The 15991-nt window shown below is 33.5% G+C and overlaps 3 protein-coding genes across 3 annotated transcripts in view; 2 read left to right on the plus strand and 1 right to left on the minus strand.

Moving 5' to 3' along the window:
- The first annotated feature begins 767 nt into the window (after positions 1 to 767).
- LOC134265987 (uncharacterized) lies at positions 768 to 3485 on the plus strand. Its single transcript, XM_062748184.1, has 2 exons — positions 768 to 871; positions 1448 to 3485. Exon 2 carries the CDS (start codon positions 1464 to 1466, stop codon positions 3384 to 3386), a length of 1923 nt encoding a protein of 640 aa, XP_062604168.1. The 5' UTR covers positions 768 to 871; positions 1448 to 1463; the 3' UTR covers positions 3387 to 3485.
- An 804-nt stretch (positions 3486 to 4289) lies between these two features.
- On the minus strand, positions 4290 to 10201 carry LOC134265996 (DNA-directed RNA polymerase II subunit RPB9-like). Its single transcript, XM_062748206.1, has 5 exons — positions 10067 to 10201; positions 9922 to 9976; positions 9533 to 9606; positions 9032 to 9158; positions 4290 to 4594 (listed from the first exon to the last, which is right to left on the minus strand). The coding sequence occupies exons 1-5, from the start codon at positions 10129 to 10131 to the stop codon at positions 4532 to 4534; spliced, it is 384 nt and encodes a 127-aa protein (XP_062604190.1). The 5' UTR covers positions 10132 to 10201; the 3' UTR covers positions 4290 to 4531.
- A 166-nt stretch (positions 10202 to 10367) lies between these two features.
- Positions 10368 to 15991, plus strand: part of LOC134265985 (protein-cysteine N-palmitoyltransferase HHAT-like) — a 29111-nt gene continuing 23487 nt past the window's right edge. Inside the window, exons 1-2 of the mRNA XM_062748181.1 lie at positions 10368 to 10698; positions 15407 to 15513. Of these exons, the coding sequence (XP_062604165.1) occupies positions 10527 to 10698; positions 15407 to 15513 (279 nt within the window). The 5' untranslated portion in view covers positions 10368 to 10526. The remainder of the gene's footprint in view (positions 10699 to 15406; positions 15514 to 15991) is intronic.

The raw sequence follows: 15991 nt of genomic DNA on the forward strand, positions 1-15991 counted from the left end.
TTATTTTTTAATAAAAATACGCGTAACCATCGTCGGAACTGGGCGGGGGGGGGGGGCAGGAGAGGCCCCACTTTTTTTTTTGCCAAAATAGATGTAGATAAGTATAGGTTTTGAATATTGGAGCGTATAGGTTTAGCCCCCCCCCTCCCACTTTCCACAGTCAAGACTTTTCATTGGATACCAATTACCTTGACCTTTTGACCTTACCTTGGAGATTTTGGTACTTATTGAAAATACTTTAACATTTGCCTACTTTCAAATTCCTTAATTGTTTTCCAGTGAGAATACCCTACTTTTGGTACCAATTAATCAAATTTGCAATAAAGAAAAGTTAAATCTTTGCTATGTTGCCATACGGGGGCATCAGTGTTTCACAAACACATCTTGTTGTTCCTCTTTCACTTAGCGCACTTTAACAGGACCTGTTTAAATTTGCTTCCGACGCCATGCAATGTATATATGTATAATAAATTTTTAAAAAGTGGAAAGGCGTTCAGGAGTTCGAAGGGACTGTTCCCTCCACTTTTAGGTGGAAAGTGGAGAGACCTTTTAAGTTTAGTTGAAAGTGGAGAGAACCCCCTCCCCCCGCCTCCTTAATTCCACCTTATCCCAATTATTTTTATTATGCGAGTATCTCAATAAAACGACGGTAGTTGTGCTGCAAGTGTTAGTGATGAGGTTCTTAAAAATAATTTCAAATCATAGGAAAAAATTCCCGTCACTGTGCCAGAAATAAAACAGCCACCGTAGCAAATCAAATTCGTCACGTGACTGAAGCACAAGGTTTTGCGGGATCACAGATTGACAGAGGAACACGTGTTGGTGACAAGCGTCAAATGTCAACATTTTAAACTGACGTTGAATACACGAGGTAGGTGTTTTGTACGATCTTGAGATACATCATGAGTGGTTCCAAATATGTTAACATGGACGATAAAATTCTGTGACACACAGTGGGTTGCGGTTGTGGATGCTAAAAGGGGGTGGGGGGTTGCTCGCTCCCTGTTTTCCGATGTCTTTTTGCTTTATGTCTATGCTTCTTTCCATCTCGATCATTATACATTGAAATAAACGGGTAGATTTGTCAAAATATTGTACGTATAGGCCTGGAACAAGCATTTTCAGTAAATCTGAGGTACATGTAAACATAGTTTGGTGAAAATTGAGATCAGGAAAGGTCAAGTTAAAATACTGATAATGCTTTTGAATAGCACTCTTCAATATGTGTTAGACTTTAAAGTTTAGTAAAAATACCTTTTCAATGAATAATGCCTTTGAAATTGGCCTAAGTAATTCAATGCAAGGCATCACAGAAGGTAGACATGATAAATGCTATATATGCCGTAACCATTTTCATTCTTGGGCATAAAACTTATAAATTTTAATACATTTTTATAAAACTTCAGATATTAGCAGTATTTGTATTTTTCCTACTTCTAATTTTTAGGTGAGACTCTTAAAGCATGCAGCCCCTGAGAGATCAGATAGAGGAGATGAGAGGTAACCAGGAGAGCCTGGCTTTCTGGCAAAGACGTAGGAGGTTCCTCTCCGTACACTGGAACAAGTTCCCCCCGGAGGAGCTCAACAGTCTCTCCTACTGCTACAGTAGTGTCATGGTGTATAGCTGTCGCTACCCTCAGGCAATGATGAACCGCCTGTACGATCTGGCTATGGAGGTGGTCGATGACCTTCAGAAGGAGAAAGAGGGCAAGGTCATTCCTCAGGAAATCAAGACAAAATGGGATGAGGCCATTTCTGAGCCATTGACTTTTGAAAGGGTCATGCTGAACATCGAAGAGACAGAGAGGTCAAGGTTATTGGACGATGAGGAGGACAGTGAGGATTTTGTAGAGGAGGAACAGTCAGAGGAGGAAGAGAGGATGAGGAAAGACAGAGGAAAGGGAGGAATATCTGACAATGGAATGTACACAGAGACAAGCACAAGTCCTACCTTAGAAGTGGCAGCAGAGGAAGAAGATGCAGCCAATTACCCTTGCAATATGGAACAGCCTTCACCTAAAATTCCTAAACCGGTTCAAAATCCTCTAAGGTTACAGACAGAGAATCTAGCAAAGATTATGAATTTCTCCCCGAAACAAACCAGCAATGCAAGTGTTGAGTCACAATGGAAGTATAACACTCCTCTATTGAACAAACAAACAAATTTCAAAAATGACAATCAGCCAGAAAGAAAATTTTTTTCACCTAGAGACAATGGTTCCACTTTGAAGCCAAGCACAGCAACCACTCCCCGCCAGAATCCTTTGCAGCAGCAACAGAAATCTTCTCAAGCTGGTGAAAAACAGAGGCATGCTTTGGGTGATGCTTTATCAACAGCTTCAAAGTCCAATGCTCTTTTGACAACACCTGTACACAAGGCATCGATAACAGCTGGAAAATGGAAACAGGAATACAATACAACTAGTTCTAAAGATATGAGAAAAAAGACTGAACTATTGCAATGTGAAAGCCCCAGTCATCCATTGAGTAACAGAGCATTGGAAAAACATAGTGGAAGCAGTGCTCTTCAAGACCAAGCAACTGGATCAAAAAAAGCTAGCACCTGGAAACAGACCGAGATGACACCAGTAAAACTTGCAGGGAAATCCGAATGTGTCAAGAAGTCCCCCACAATCCAGGTGGATGAGGCAAAACCTGGAAATGTTGACACAAAGGCTAAAATGGTAACATTTCAAGAGCAAACCAAGAAGAACGAGCTATCAGGAAAGAGAGTAAATGCAGCTTATAAGTCTGTTTGGAAGGTGCATTCAAGCAATCCTGTTGTTCGAAAGGATCAAAAAGATGACCTGCCTAGGAGGAAAAGATCCAATGATACAAAGACAGATGAATTGCAGAAATCATACACCAAGAAAGGTTTGCATCCTCAGATGTCTGATGAAACTCTTAGTGGTAGGGAGGCTACCAAAAAGGGAAGAAATGACACCAGCTTCAAAGGACCCCAGAGGACATTATCTAACGTAGACATCAATCCTGTTGTTAGAAGTTCAAGGGTTTTTTCTGAGACTCGAGAAAATTCCACCAGAGGACCTCAGAGAAGAGGCGATACGGCATCCAGGGTGATATACTCCTCCAACTTCACCAAACCACCTCCGCTTCTGCCAGTCAGGAACAAAATGGATGAAAAATACAAAGGTCCGGTGAGCGGCAGACAAGCTCCAGGGAGTTATCCCAAGAGTTACCTCCCCCAGTCTCAGGAAAGTCTGAAAAATCCTAAAGCCACAGTCGTGACAGACCGAGGTGATAAACCCAAAAGAGCAGAAAATGCACTCAAGTCCACTCATGGGTCAACAGGCAGTCGGCCAAGTAATTCAATTTTCAAAAATTTCCTTCAAGGTCTTCTGCAGAAAGCCAAAAGAAGCAACTAATTATTGATTTTTTACACCAGTTTTTTTTTTTAATTTTAACAGTTTTATATGTATAAGACTACAAGTATTGCGTTTCTGTCAAGGGACAGCTTTAAATGCACATGAAAACAGGTGCACCTAAAAAATTTCATTAAATTCCTTTCTTTGTTTTAATTTGTTGTTGGAATTTGCTTAAATGACTAAAAAACATTATGGAGATATTTTATATTATTTTCATAAAACCAGTGTGCCATTGCTGTTGATATTGTTGATTGGCATTTTTTGAGATGTATAGGTTACTACCATCTTCATTTGATATACACGTACCAATTTTTTTTTTACATGTTTTACAATAGGGCAGAGACATGCACAATTTAATTACAAGTGTTATTTTTTGTTGACAGTTTTATGTCAGGTAGAATTTTATACTTAGTACCAAGATTATGGTAAAATTTCTTTGTTTTCTTTTAAGTCATGTTATTTTGATATTTAAAAAACTATAAATAAATTTGAAAAGAAATTGCAGCATTTTCCTTTGTTTTACATTATCATGAGTCTTCAGTTAATGCTTTCATTATTTACCCTTTTGGACCCTTTCAATTTTATCTGATGCTTTGTAATGGATATGTATATAAATATATTTCCAATATTTCACTCTTCAATGTTTAAAACACAGTCATGATGAGCATATTAACTAAAAAGACATGTTTCTTTTATTTCAGTGATTCCATCACTTTAATTATTTTGAATTTTATATCAATTTTCCAACACAGAAAACATTTTTATATGCTTGCATGACATTGAGGTTTTGATTAAAAGGATGAAAAAATTATTCAATAGCTGGTATTTATGAGACAAAGGGGTAAACATGGGATATTTAATATGTACAAATTGATCATTAATGAAAGATGAGAAAAGCATAAGTTATGTAAAATTACATTTATTAGACAAGTCTTGCTTTCTGCAAAATTTTGACAAATCTGCATCTTGATATGAACAATAATCACTTGAGAAATGCGTTTCACTTTCATGTCAATTTTGTCAACGACAGGTATGAATAACAATGTACATGTACTATAATTCCTGAATCACAAGATGAAGTAGAGCAGAAAAATGGTTCTGTTCTTTCTTTGTAACGATGAGTAATTCAGCCATGGAGTTGCAATCTATTCTGTCCATCGATGTACACACTGTGAATTGGTGCATACGTAGTACAGTCGCATCCCTTCCTACAATAGAGAAAAAGTATGTTGCTATACATTCAAAATCTTTAAACTAGAGGCCCCATGGGCTGCAATGCTTGCCTGAATCAGTATGACCAGATTTTATTCCCTACATGTTCCTATGTTAAACCTTGATTACACATTGCAGCCCCATCTCTATCCCAAGGGATTATGATTTGAACAAACTTGAATCCATATTACATGAGGAGGCTATCACATAACTATGACTAATTTGGACCTTGTTTTTAGCTCTACTGGTCAGAGACCAGAAGAGCTTATGCGATAGTAATGCGTCCGTCGTCCATCCGTCTGTCCGTCTGTAAACAATTTTTCAAAATGCTACTCCTCCTACAGTTTTGGTCTGATTTCAATATAACTTGGCACAAGTAGACTACACTAAGATACATAATTCTGTGTATCGGTTTTTGATTTCAATGAACGGTGTTGCTGTTGTTACTAAAAATAGAATTTTTTAATGAAAATCATTTAAAATGCTACTCCTCCTACAGTTTTGGTCAGATTTCAATATAACTTGGCACACAAGTAGACTATACTAAGATACATAATTCTGTATATCGGTTTTTGATTTCGATGAAGGGTGTTGCCGTTGTTACTAAAAATAGAAAAAAATTTGAAAATCATTCAAAATGCTTCTCCTCCTACAGTTTTAATCTGATTTCAATATAACTTGGCACACAAGTAGACTACACAAAGATACATAATTCTATATATCGAGTTTTGATTTCGATGAAGGGTGTTGCGGTTGGTACTAAAAATAGAAAAAATTGTGAAAATCATTCAAAATGCTACTCCTCCTACAGTTTAAATCTGATTTCAGTATAACTTGGCACACAAGTAGACTACACAAAGATACATAATTCTGTAAAGCGGTTTTTGATTTCGATGAACGGTGCTGTCATTGTTACTAAAAATAGAAATTATAAAAAAAAAAATACTTTCAAAATGCTACTCCTCCTACAGTTTTGGTCTGATTTTATTATAACTTGGCACACAAGTAGACTACACTAAGATACATAATTCTGTATATTGGTTTTTGATTTCAAAGAAAAGTTTTGCCGTTGTTACTAAAAATAGAAAATTCTTTGAAAAACATTTAGAATGCTACTCCTCCTACAGTTTAAATCTGATTTCAATATAACTTGGCACACAAGTAGACTACACTAAGATACATAATTCTGTATATAGGTTTTTGTTTCAATTAACGGTGTTGCTGTTGTTACTTAAAAAAGAAATTTCTTTGAAATAAATTTAAAATGCTACTCCTCCTTCAGTTTTGGTCTGATTTCAATATAACTTGGCACACAAATAGACTACACTAAGATACATAATTCTGTATATCGGTTTTTGTCATTATTCTATTTATTGCTTTTGTAAAATTTTATATCCCAACTGTTACTTTTCTCTTTCTTTATTATAAGTACAAACCAGTAGAGCTTCAGTCTCGACAGAGACTTCTGGTTTTTTTTTGATTTCTTAAGGTATTTTTCTATGTAAAATGTAAATGCCCATTGTGACCCACTCTACCTCCTAGGGTCATGATTTGAACAATTTGAATCTACATCATCTATATGAAGAAGACTTGACTTTGCTACTTCTTACAATTTGAATTTTTGTAAATATTCATGTGAAAGCTATGTTGTCCATTGAGGCACTACCCTTCTAAAAAAGTTCTAAACGTCATGGTTTTAATAATTTTGAATCTACACTATCTGTAGATGCATCCCTATAATATGAATAATGGATTTACTGTTCTAGAAAAGCAGATTTAAAGGATTTTCATTATGTATTCCTTTGTAAAGGATCATTCTCTATAAGGCCGTTTTGCGGCCTACAATGACATCAAATTTTCAGATAGTATTTTTTCCGTTAAAAATTGCATGAATCACTAGGCTTACGTTCCAATTTAATGATAAATATCGTTTGGTTAATGATACAATAGTATTTTTAATGATATAGGGTCACAAAGTAAGGTACTGTCGGTCCGTATTAGCATTAGAGTAATGGGAAAACTCAAGAGGGTGGCTGTGTTAGATAACTCACTTTACGCATATCATAACCATCTTTAACTAACACCAAAATTTGCATGTAAATTTCTTATAAACATAAAAAGTGACTACCAAATTATGAATTTGGTTAAAGGTGGTTATGACATTCAAATACTTTTCCCTTCATTTTTACGATATTTGCAAAAAAAGCTAACTAATCATAATGAAAGATATAAGCTTATGTAGATTATTTCTTTTTATGAACTTTGGGTTAGAGTACAATTCTTTGTTGATTTACTAAGATTTATATCAGGTATGCATATTTACTATAAATAAATGTGAATTTTTTACTTAAAAAAATTAAAATCAAAGGACCGAGAGGACTGGATGTCATGAAATTACAAGTGGAGACGTTGCATTGAAATGTCTGATAAAATTAAGAAATAAAAACTTTTATAGACTGTAAGGTGTGAATATGAGTTATCTTTTATATTTCTAATGATAGTTTAGTTTATCTTTATATGCTACTTCTTTGAATTCCGTTATGAGTATTGCATATATTCTTTGTATTTCCTTATGAGTACTGTATATCTTCTAGAAATGATAAAAGCCATCTTTGTTGAAGCGGTAAAATGCATTTCCTATTTGTGTTATAGACTTTTTTCCTATGGGTACACACATAATTTTTATATGGACACTTCCGTACGAGTAACATGTGATCCATATTTTGTTAACTGCATGGGTTTATCGAGAGGACTCAATATATTCATCACACTTGTTTGATAGCATCGATATAAGTTACGAGAACAGTAGTCCTGTCTAAAAAAATAAAATGGTAAAGAGGAGAGGGATTCCTATATGTAATATGTAATTTATAATTGAATGTTGCTTTACCCCATTTGAGGATTTTTCAACCAGAAAAAGAGATCATCCACTTAAGGTCAAGTGTTTATGCACATTTGCATTACTGACCAACGCCTAACGCGGGACGGGACCTTTTTTAAAAAGATAATATCCTAAAGACCCATGATATTCACTTTAAATGCTAAACACTTAGGTAGGGAACTGTCACTATCTGTGTAAAACAAGTTTTTGACGCTGCACTAGGAAGGAGACTGAATTTAACCCAAGAGTTTCAAGAGTGCGAATGGAGCATCAAACCCTTAGGATCCATTTTGTACCTGGGATGTTGTAGAATCTTAAGTCCGTATACTAGTATATACGAAAACTTCTGATATGCATAGTTGAAAGAACTGTTAAAATTCTACTCCGTTTTATGTTGTGCCGTTAGAAACGGTGGGGGGTGGGGGGGGGGTCTAAACTTTTATTTATGTAAATACATCAAGTTTAGATGGCATTTTTAATTAAATATATCGTGCAACACGAGTAATTGAATAAAAGCAAAGCTGTTTTACTACGATATTTCATTTCACTTAGAGATGTATATTTTAATGCAACCGCTCTGAGTTACATGTATATGTATTGACTATTTACATGCATATGGATAGTCAACATGTACTTGCACTGATGTATTTTATGCTGTTAATTCTTTATTGTTTTGCAATTGTTGAATTTCTTTTCTTAATTACTATTTCAGTTTTATTTAATCACAATCAAAATCCATTCAGTGCTTTCAACATTTGATACATAACTTTCATAGGTCAACAGAAACTCAGAAACCTTATTTCTAAAATGGTTATTTTATGCGTAAAATAAGTAACACATCTATAGAAATGATATACAATTATAATATAATTATATATGATATATTACTATTAATAAAATACTAATAAAACTTTTTTCAGCATCATACAGTGTGAATTTCGTAAAGATTTACGTTCAAAATATGCAAAATGTGGATGTATCGGAATTCTTGTCATAAAAAATATCTTGAACCTTAAATTTATAAAATCTTCCAATTCATTACTTATGTCTGATGTATTTCCGACATAAATAAACAAATTTTGATCATTTACATTCAAAAATATGCAAAGAAACTTGATTTGAATAGACCCACCCTCAATTTTTCTTTAACTGACGGCCATTTTTTATTTCTAAATCACGTGACTTAGATGATCGATGTTGATAAACAAACATCAAAATCATAAACTAGAATGAATATAGTTATATAAAATCACACTTTAAAGTGATTTTATCGTAGGCCGGAAAATGGCCTTATAGAGAATGAACCTTTGTTTGCTCATTGAGGTCCCAACAATCTCTAAATGAAAATTAATAGTGAAAAGTTAATAATTAATGACAACAGACCAAAAGATCTAGTTTCACTTAAATATGTACTGAGCAGTTTTGATTTATCATACAATGACAGGGTCCAAAAAGGTCTATGTGAACCTTGCTCTTTTGATCAGAAAAGCTTGCTTGAGCCTTTGGCTCAAGAGAGCTTAAAAGTAGCAAACAATTGTTTTCATTTAAATACCTCAGCTTTGGTACTGTGGGATTGGAAAAAGACTGACTCTTTGTGGGCACATTTTGGACAAGGGTGGTCTTCTGTCCGAGGTAAGGTGGGGTCTGCTATCACATCTCCTATAATCTGGGTCAACTCACTGAAACAGAAAATGTCAAAGAATTTAGTATCTGCATAAAACAACATAAAAAATATTAAATACAAGTTCTTATCTAGCTGGTAAGGTAAGATATATCTCATGAAGGTCAGGGTTAAACCAAATTTGGTTACTTAGTGTAATGCTCTAGTTGGAGGTAAAAACTTGAATAGAAGAAAATAAGAAAAAATCAGTGTCTTAAGTGACATATCTTTATAGGATATATAATTCTTTATTCAATAACTTTAAGCCATACGGCTCATCAGTTTATGATGGAACATTTAAATTATTAGCATATTTTTTAAGTTTATTTTTTGAAGAGTTTAACAGTTAACAGTATTTTTATTTACACTACCTAGAGAAACTAATGTACTTACTCAACTTCATGGGTGATTTTGTTGACATATATACATGGATTCGTAGCTTCTTCTTGGTAGTCACAATTTCTACACTGAAATCAAGGAGATACTCATTTTATTTATCATTGATAAATTTAGGCTGTGTGGAGTTGTTCATTATGTGTACACAGTCTACATTGAAATGTTTATCTGTCCAGTAAGAATGTCCCAACAAGGGAGTATATCCCCTTTCATGCATTTGTTACTAAACTATCAATCAGATTACAGGGGACCTGCTCTGAGAATGTAAATATTTTTTTATTAATTTTTTAAGAAACATGCCATCTACCTGTAACTAGTCTACATCTTTAAAACTTAAAGATTCTTTATAATGTTTATGATTCTTGCAAACTTCAATTCCTACTTACAGCATACAACAATATTCTGTTTTCTTTGTCTTCCTTTGGGTACAGCATATTGTTACTGAAAGATTAAAAACTGATAATGATAAACATGCATGAAAGTTGACGAAACACCTTATATTTATTTTTAAAAAGCAGTAAACTTTCATACCATTCTTTACAAAACTTAATTCCAACAAAACCTGGCCCATCGTCATGAGTTTCGTATAGATCCATGTTTTATTTTTCTGGTGTCCGTTTACGCATCGAAAAAATTACTGCCGCTTGTGCAATTGATCAATATCATTAGCTAAGTCGTACAAGGAAATATTCGTTCTGTTATTCTTTTTTTGTTTTTTATCCATAAGATAGTTTTTCCTAGGGGCCAGATAATACAGATACCCCATATTCTAAATTATATAAATGATAAAAGAATTTCAATTATTATTAATAAAATATAAGAGAAGTTATTCTTTTTTCCATGGTTTAAGCGGCTCAAAACTTGAACTGGTGACTCAACCTCCTGAACAAATACCGGTACTGGAATTTGGTCTTAAATTGCGTCTTTAAACACATTTGTTGAAGAAAGTGGAAATAACTGTTAGGTGCATAATAGATAACTATTGCTGAAAATGGCGACGGAGCGATATGACATCGTAGTTTTTGGAGCCAGTGGGTTCACTGGTCAGTTCGTTGTGGAGGAGGTAGCAAAGGTAGCCCCTGGGCAGAACCTGACGTGGGCGGTGTCCGGGCGATCCATGGAGAAGATACAAAAGGTCCTCGACAAGGCCTCCAAAAGGACAGGTGATGCATTTTGTTCTCTTTACCTTTAACACAGAACGTCATCCCTCTCAAACTTGATTTAGTTTGATCTAAATACGGCAGCCAACTTTTCCAAACATAACTGTTACATGCATTTAAAATAAGATTTCTGCATGAAGGTGCAGGTGCCCTACAATAATCTTGAATTCATGTGTCTATTCGTCTATCGTTCAACCCTTTAATGGGATGCAGTAACCAATTTATCATAAGTTTAGTTAGCTACTTAAATTGTCTGGAGTGTGGTTGTTGGAAGCCTGCAGAGATTTTTTGGTCTCTCGGTCAAAGGTCAAGGTTAAAGCACAAATTTACAAATATGACTGTAGAGGGAGAGGAGCAAAATATAGCGGACCAGTCTGGGATTTGAACCCAGGCCCATTGAAACTCCAGTCAGGTGCTCTACAAAATGAGCTGAGAGTCCATCGATGATCTAACCCATTCCTCCCTCTTTAAATGTTTTCGGTCCCTGAAGGCATGAACCCAGGCTCTTCCATGGAAGGTCTTTTATGTCACTTCCAGGGCATGGCATAGCACCAAATGTAACAGGAGAGGAGAAAAATGCAGCTGACCAGACCGGGATTCGAAACCAGGCCCCCTGAATCTCCGGTCAGGAATTCTACCAACTTTCAATCAAACTCCTCTGTCTGTGACAATGACTATTATAATGCACACTTTATAATCTATAATGTATTATAGAATAGAATAGAATAGATTTATTCCAGATCAGGGCCCTTGTGGGCATATTACATACATGATTATTAAACAGAGCATATAATAGTTATTAATAAGATGTGATGTGTTCTTAGTACATGTATATACTTAATAATTTACACATGGTTCATAAGTTGAAATAATTGCTAACATGTGAACTTTAAATACATATTGTAATTAAAAATATATAAAGAAGTACCACCGTGTACCATAATGCAAAAAAGCCAGAGAGATACATACAGAGAAATGAAAAATATATATATATATATATATATTTTTTTTATACATACCAACACATACATACATACACGTATATATACATGTCCACACACATACATACTGAGTAGCTATATTCCACTAAATTGCAAAAGATACCACGGGACAGTGCATTGGTACTTTATAATTCACCATGTTTTGTTTGCATATCTTATGAACAAGTAATATTTATTAAGTGTTTAAAGTATACAAATTTTTTTTTTAATTTCTTAATACATGTAGAAGACACACTTTATTGCACCCTTGATCAATTCACAAGAACTTCACTATAGATTCTTTTTTTTTTTTTTTTTTTTTTTTTTTAGTACATACAGTGTTTACATGCACCTATTATTATTATAAAGAGAAATACCACATTATATGCATCAGTATTTTATATGGCTTGTCTAACCAGTTCACAAATAGCTGAAAGTACTTCAATATTTTCACAATTTAGAACCCACAACAACTTATTTTCATTATTTAAATGAGAAAAATTGATACAGTGTCTTTGTATAACATTAATCATATTCTCTCGTTCTGTAACAAAACTCAAACATTCAAAAAGTGTGTGTTTTTCATCTTCAATAACATTCATTGAGCATTTAGTACAAAGTCTCTGATCTCTAGGAATGCCAAAGTACCGGCCTCTTTCAATTTGTAAATTGTGAGAAGATGTACGCAACCTACATATTAATTTTCTTTGTTCAAATGGCAGGCATAGTAAGTATTTTTCAAGTCCAAAATTTGTTTTAATCTTAACATAAGTATCCAGTTTACCTTCTTGTAACAATCTAATCAAGTTCCACTCATTCATGTAGTATGAAATTAAATGTTTTTTGCATTTTATCTTGAAAGTTTGCAATTTGTTAGACAAAATATCCTTATTAAGGTTTATCATTTCTGCAATTTTACTATATGTTCCATACCAAGATGGTATACTGTTACTCCAATTAATCTTACTTTGAGAATATGCTGCTCTCAATAATGGGAATGACATATCTGGACATTCTAATCTATGGACATAATTCAAAATACTTTTTATAATATCAAAATGAAGGGGGAGCCTACCAAGCTCAGATAATGAGGAGAAGTTTGCACTTTTCCTATGCAGTCCCAATATATTCTTACAAAATTTTAAGTGTAGATTCTCGCACTTCAACTTACTAAAAATATCATATACAGAGAGTTTGGAGGTTTTACGAAAAATACTTGGTCGATTAATGTTCCCCCATATTTCACATCCATAAAGCAAGATGGGTTTTATTGTATGATCAAATACATGTAGGGATGTTTTAACACTTGGCTTCAAAGACAAAAATTCTTTTTGCAGTTTATAAAATGCCTTTAGAGCTTTTTTATACAGGTCTTCCTGAGCATATGAGAAGGTTCCAGAGGCACTAAAGAGTACCCCTAGATATCTATAAGAAGACACAGATTCCAAAACCTGGTCAAACAGCTTAAATTCATTTTTTATCAAACGACCCGCTTTATTAAATATCAGAATTTTGGTTTTTGTTACATTCACTTCCAGACACCAATCATTACAAAATGACTGTAATTTATGCAATTTAGATTGAAGACCTACTGCTGTCTGAGATAACAATATCACATCATCAGCATACATAAGACAGTTAATTACCTTATCATTAAGTAAGATGGGATTAGGGGTGAAAATACTCAGGTAAATCATTGATAAAAATTTTAAATAAGGTTGGGCTTAGATTATCTCCCTGCTTTACCCCTAGTTTGATGTCAAAGAATTCTGTGTGAGAATTTTTCATTTTAATACAAGATTTGCTTTGACTGTACATACTTTTGATTATATTATAAAACTTCGTTCCAATAAATAATCTTAGAAGTTTGTATTTTAAGCCAGAATGTATTACAGTATCAAAAGCTTTACGAAAGTCAACAAAACATGCATATACTCTTCCATCTTTGGTATGACAATAAGTCTCTATTATATTTCTTAATATAAACATATGATCTGAAGTTCTTGCTGATCTAGTAAACCCTAGTTGACAGTCACTTATCATGTTGTGTTTAGAAAGAAATTTATCCAATCTTAAATTCAGAATACCGGTACTATTGAAGAGTTTCCCCATTGTATTTGTAATAGTAATTCCACGATAGTTGTTTGGGTCATTTATGCTACCAGATTTATGAAGAACTGTTAGAAGTCCATCAGTCCACTGACTGGGGTATTTTCCATTAACTAAGCAACCATTAAACAATTTCTTCAGACTTGCCAATAATGAATTTTGCCCATATTTTAACATATGATTTGAAACTCTGTCAAGACCAGGTGATTTGTTACATTTAAGTCCACTGATTGCTTTTGATATTTCAGATTTTCATATAGATATGACGTTGAAGTACTTTGAAAAAAATCTCCTTGAGTAAAAGTCAAGATATTTGATTTAGTGTATAAAGGGTTATTTTCGCCCCGTGTTATTTTCGCCCTTTTACACTTGCTTACAAATTTGTCCCGTTTAAAATTCGCACAGTCCCAGTTTTGTTTGAGAATTTATACTGTGTTCTTTGAATTTTAAATTCGCCCACTTGTGACAAGGGCGAAAGGGGCGAAAATAAAACGGGGGCGAAAATTTCCCTGTATACAGTACTTATTTCTCACCAAATTTGATTTTTTTTAACTGTATAAACTAAAAGGTACATTTACACAACAGAGGCAAACACTACCGTATATACTCGCCTATAATTTGATTAAAACTCTTTGTATATAACTATTAAAAGTATGGTTTTATATGCGGTACATGATATACAAGCTTATTAAATACAACCGACTTATAGGCGGACCGACTTATAGGCGAGTATATACGGTATATCTGCTATATCTGACATGTATTTTTAGTGTATATTATACTATATATAGGTGATCACTTCAATAATGCAGATTTTGACGATTTCATTTCCTTAAAATTTTTAATTTAATTTTTTTGAGACCATTTGCTTAAAAAGGTCAAGGTCTCAAGGTCAAAATCATTGATATAAGAATTACTATAGAGTTCTTAATGACCTTCTTAATTATCTGGAGCTTTTCAATTGATCAAGAGATCTAATGCAACATCACTGTGTCATGTCATTATAAGCATGATGACGGAGATTTTAAAGTAAACTAGAAGTGCTCCATTGCTCCCAAAATTGGCAGGAATTCAAATCTCATTCTGTGAATAATGTCTGTCTTGCTGAACCATGCCCCAGCTGAAGATATAAGTATCATGAATCACAAGCTAGATACACATCAACCTGATCAAGATGAAAGGGAACACATGCATGAAACATTTAACAAACTTGTAAAACATCCCTATTTCAGTGTACCTGGGTTAATGCAAGAGCAGACTGACTTTCTCTGAGAAACTAATAAAATATTATAATTTAAATTTATATGTTGTGTATATATACCAGTTCTATTTAAATATGACTTTAATTTAACAAATCACTTTCAAATCATGTTTTGATTTTTAATTAGGAAAAAAATTTAATTATTATATTCATTTAGTTTTTCCATAATTTGATTTAATGAAATGTCGGGTAATAAATTAAATATTTATAAATATATAAATAATATATAATTAATCATGTTATTATAAATATATATAATTAATCATGTTAATATTTATAAATTGTATACAAATTGTACATTGTCAAATACTGTAACAACTGTTTTATTCTGTATAATTATAACTAGTTCAACATTTTTTAGGAGTTGAGTTAGAGTCTACCCCTATCATAATAGCTGACACATCAAATGAGGAATCTCTTCTACAGATGGCTAAGCAGGCCAGACTGGTCCTGAACTGTGTTGGCCCAGTAAGTATAGAAATTACATGTACCGGTATTTAATGGTTATTATTGATAGAAGATTATGTCAGAAAGCAGCCCAAGATAAAGCTAATTCTACAAAGGAAAAAATATTTTTGCATATACAAAAAATTTTTGTTCTTGAATTTTATGAATTGAGAATTTTTCGTTTTATTTGTAAACTAGAAAAAGTGGCTTTTTAATACTTGCATGAAATTAACCTCAGTCAGCAACAGTGGAAAATGTTCAATTTTTCAAAAAATTTTGAGCCCTCAGGCAAAGAAATATGGGTTTAATCTAGATGTTGTAATGGATTAGTGCAAGATGAACAAAGAAGTTGTTTTTCCCTACTTTGTAAAAATAGAATGGGATTGGTTATTGATTTATACATAACATCAAGATTTATTGTCATTGTTATATGGAAGAAAATTAAATTGGGATATGAGTGTTGCACACTTTCTGATTGTCTTGGATTGTTCATATTTAG

This window comes from Saccostrea cucullata, unplaced genomic scaffold (assembly GCF_032062105.1).
Source record: "Saccostrea cucullata isolate Sc308-1 unplaced genomic scaffold, CSIRO_AGI_Scuc_v1 ctg377, whole genome shotgun sequence".
Classification (NCBI taxonomy): domain Eukaryota; kingdom Metazoa; phylum Mollusca; class Bivalvia; order Ostreida; family Ostreidae; genus Saccostrea; species Saccostrea cuccullata.

What these genes read in the sequence shown, in the direction of transcription:
- LOC134265996 (XM_062748206.1), bottom strand. Translation starts at nt 10,131, where the DNA reads ATGGATCTATACGAAACTCATGACGATGGGCCAGGTTTTGTTGGAATT. An exon ending in ATTAAGTTTTGTAAAGAATG is followed by an intron (nt 9,977 to 10,066) that starts GTATGAAAGTTT and finishes TTAATCTTTCAG; the next exon opens with TAACAATATGCTGTACCCAA. An exon ending in ACAGAATATTGTTGTATGCT is followed by an intron (nt 9,607 to 9,921) that starts GTAAGTAGGAAT and finishes CCTTGATTTCAG; the next exon opens with TGTAGAAATTGTGACTACCA.
- LOC134265987 (XM_062748184.1), top strand. Translation starts at nt 1,464, where the DNA reads ATGCAGCCCCTGAGAGATCAGATAGAGGAGATGAGAGGTAACCAGGAG.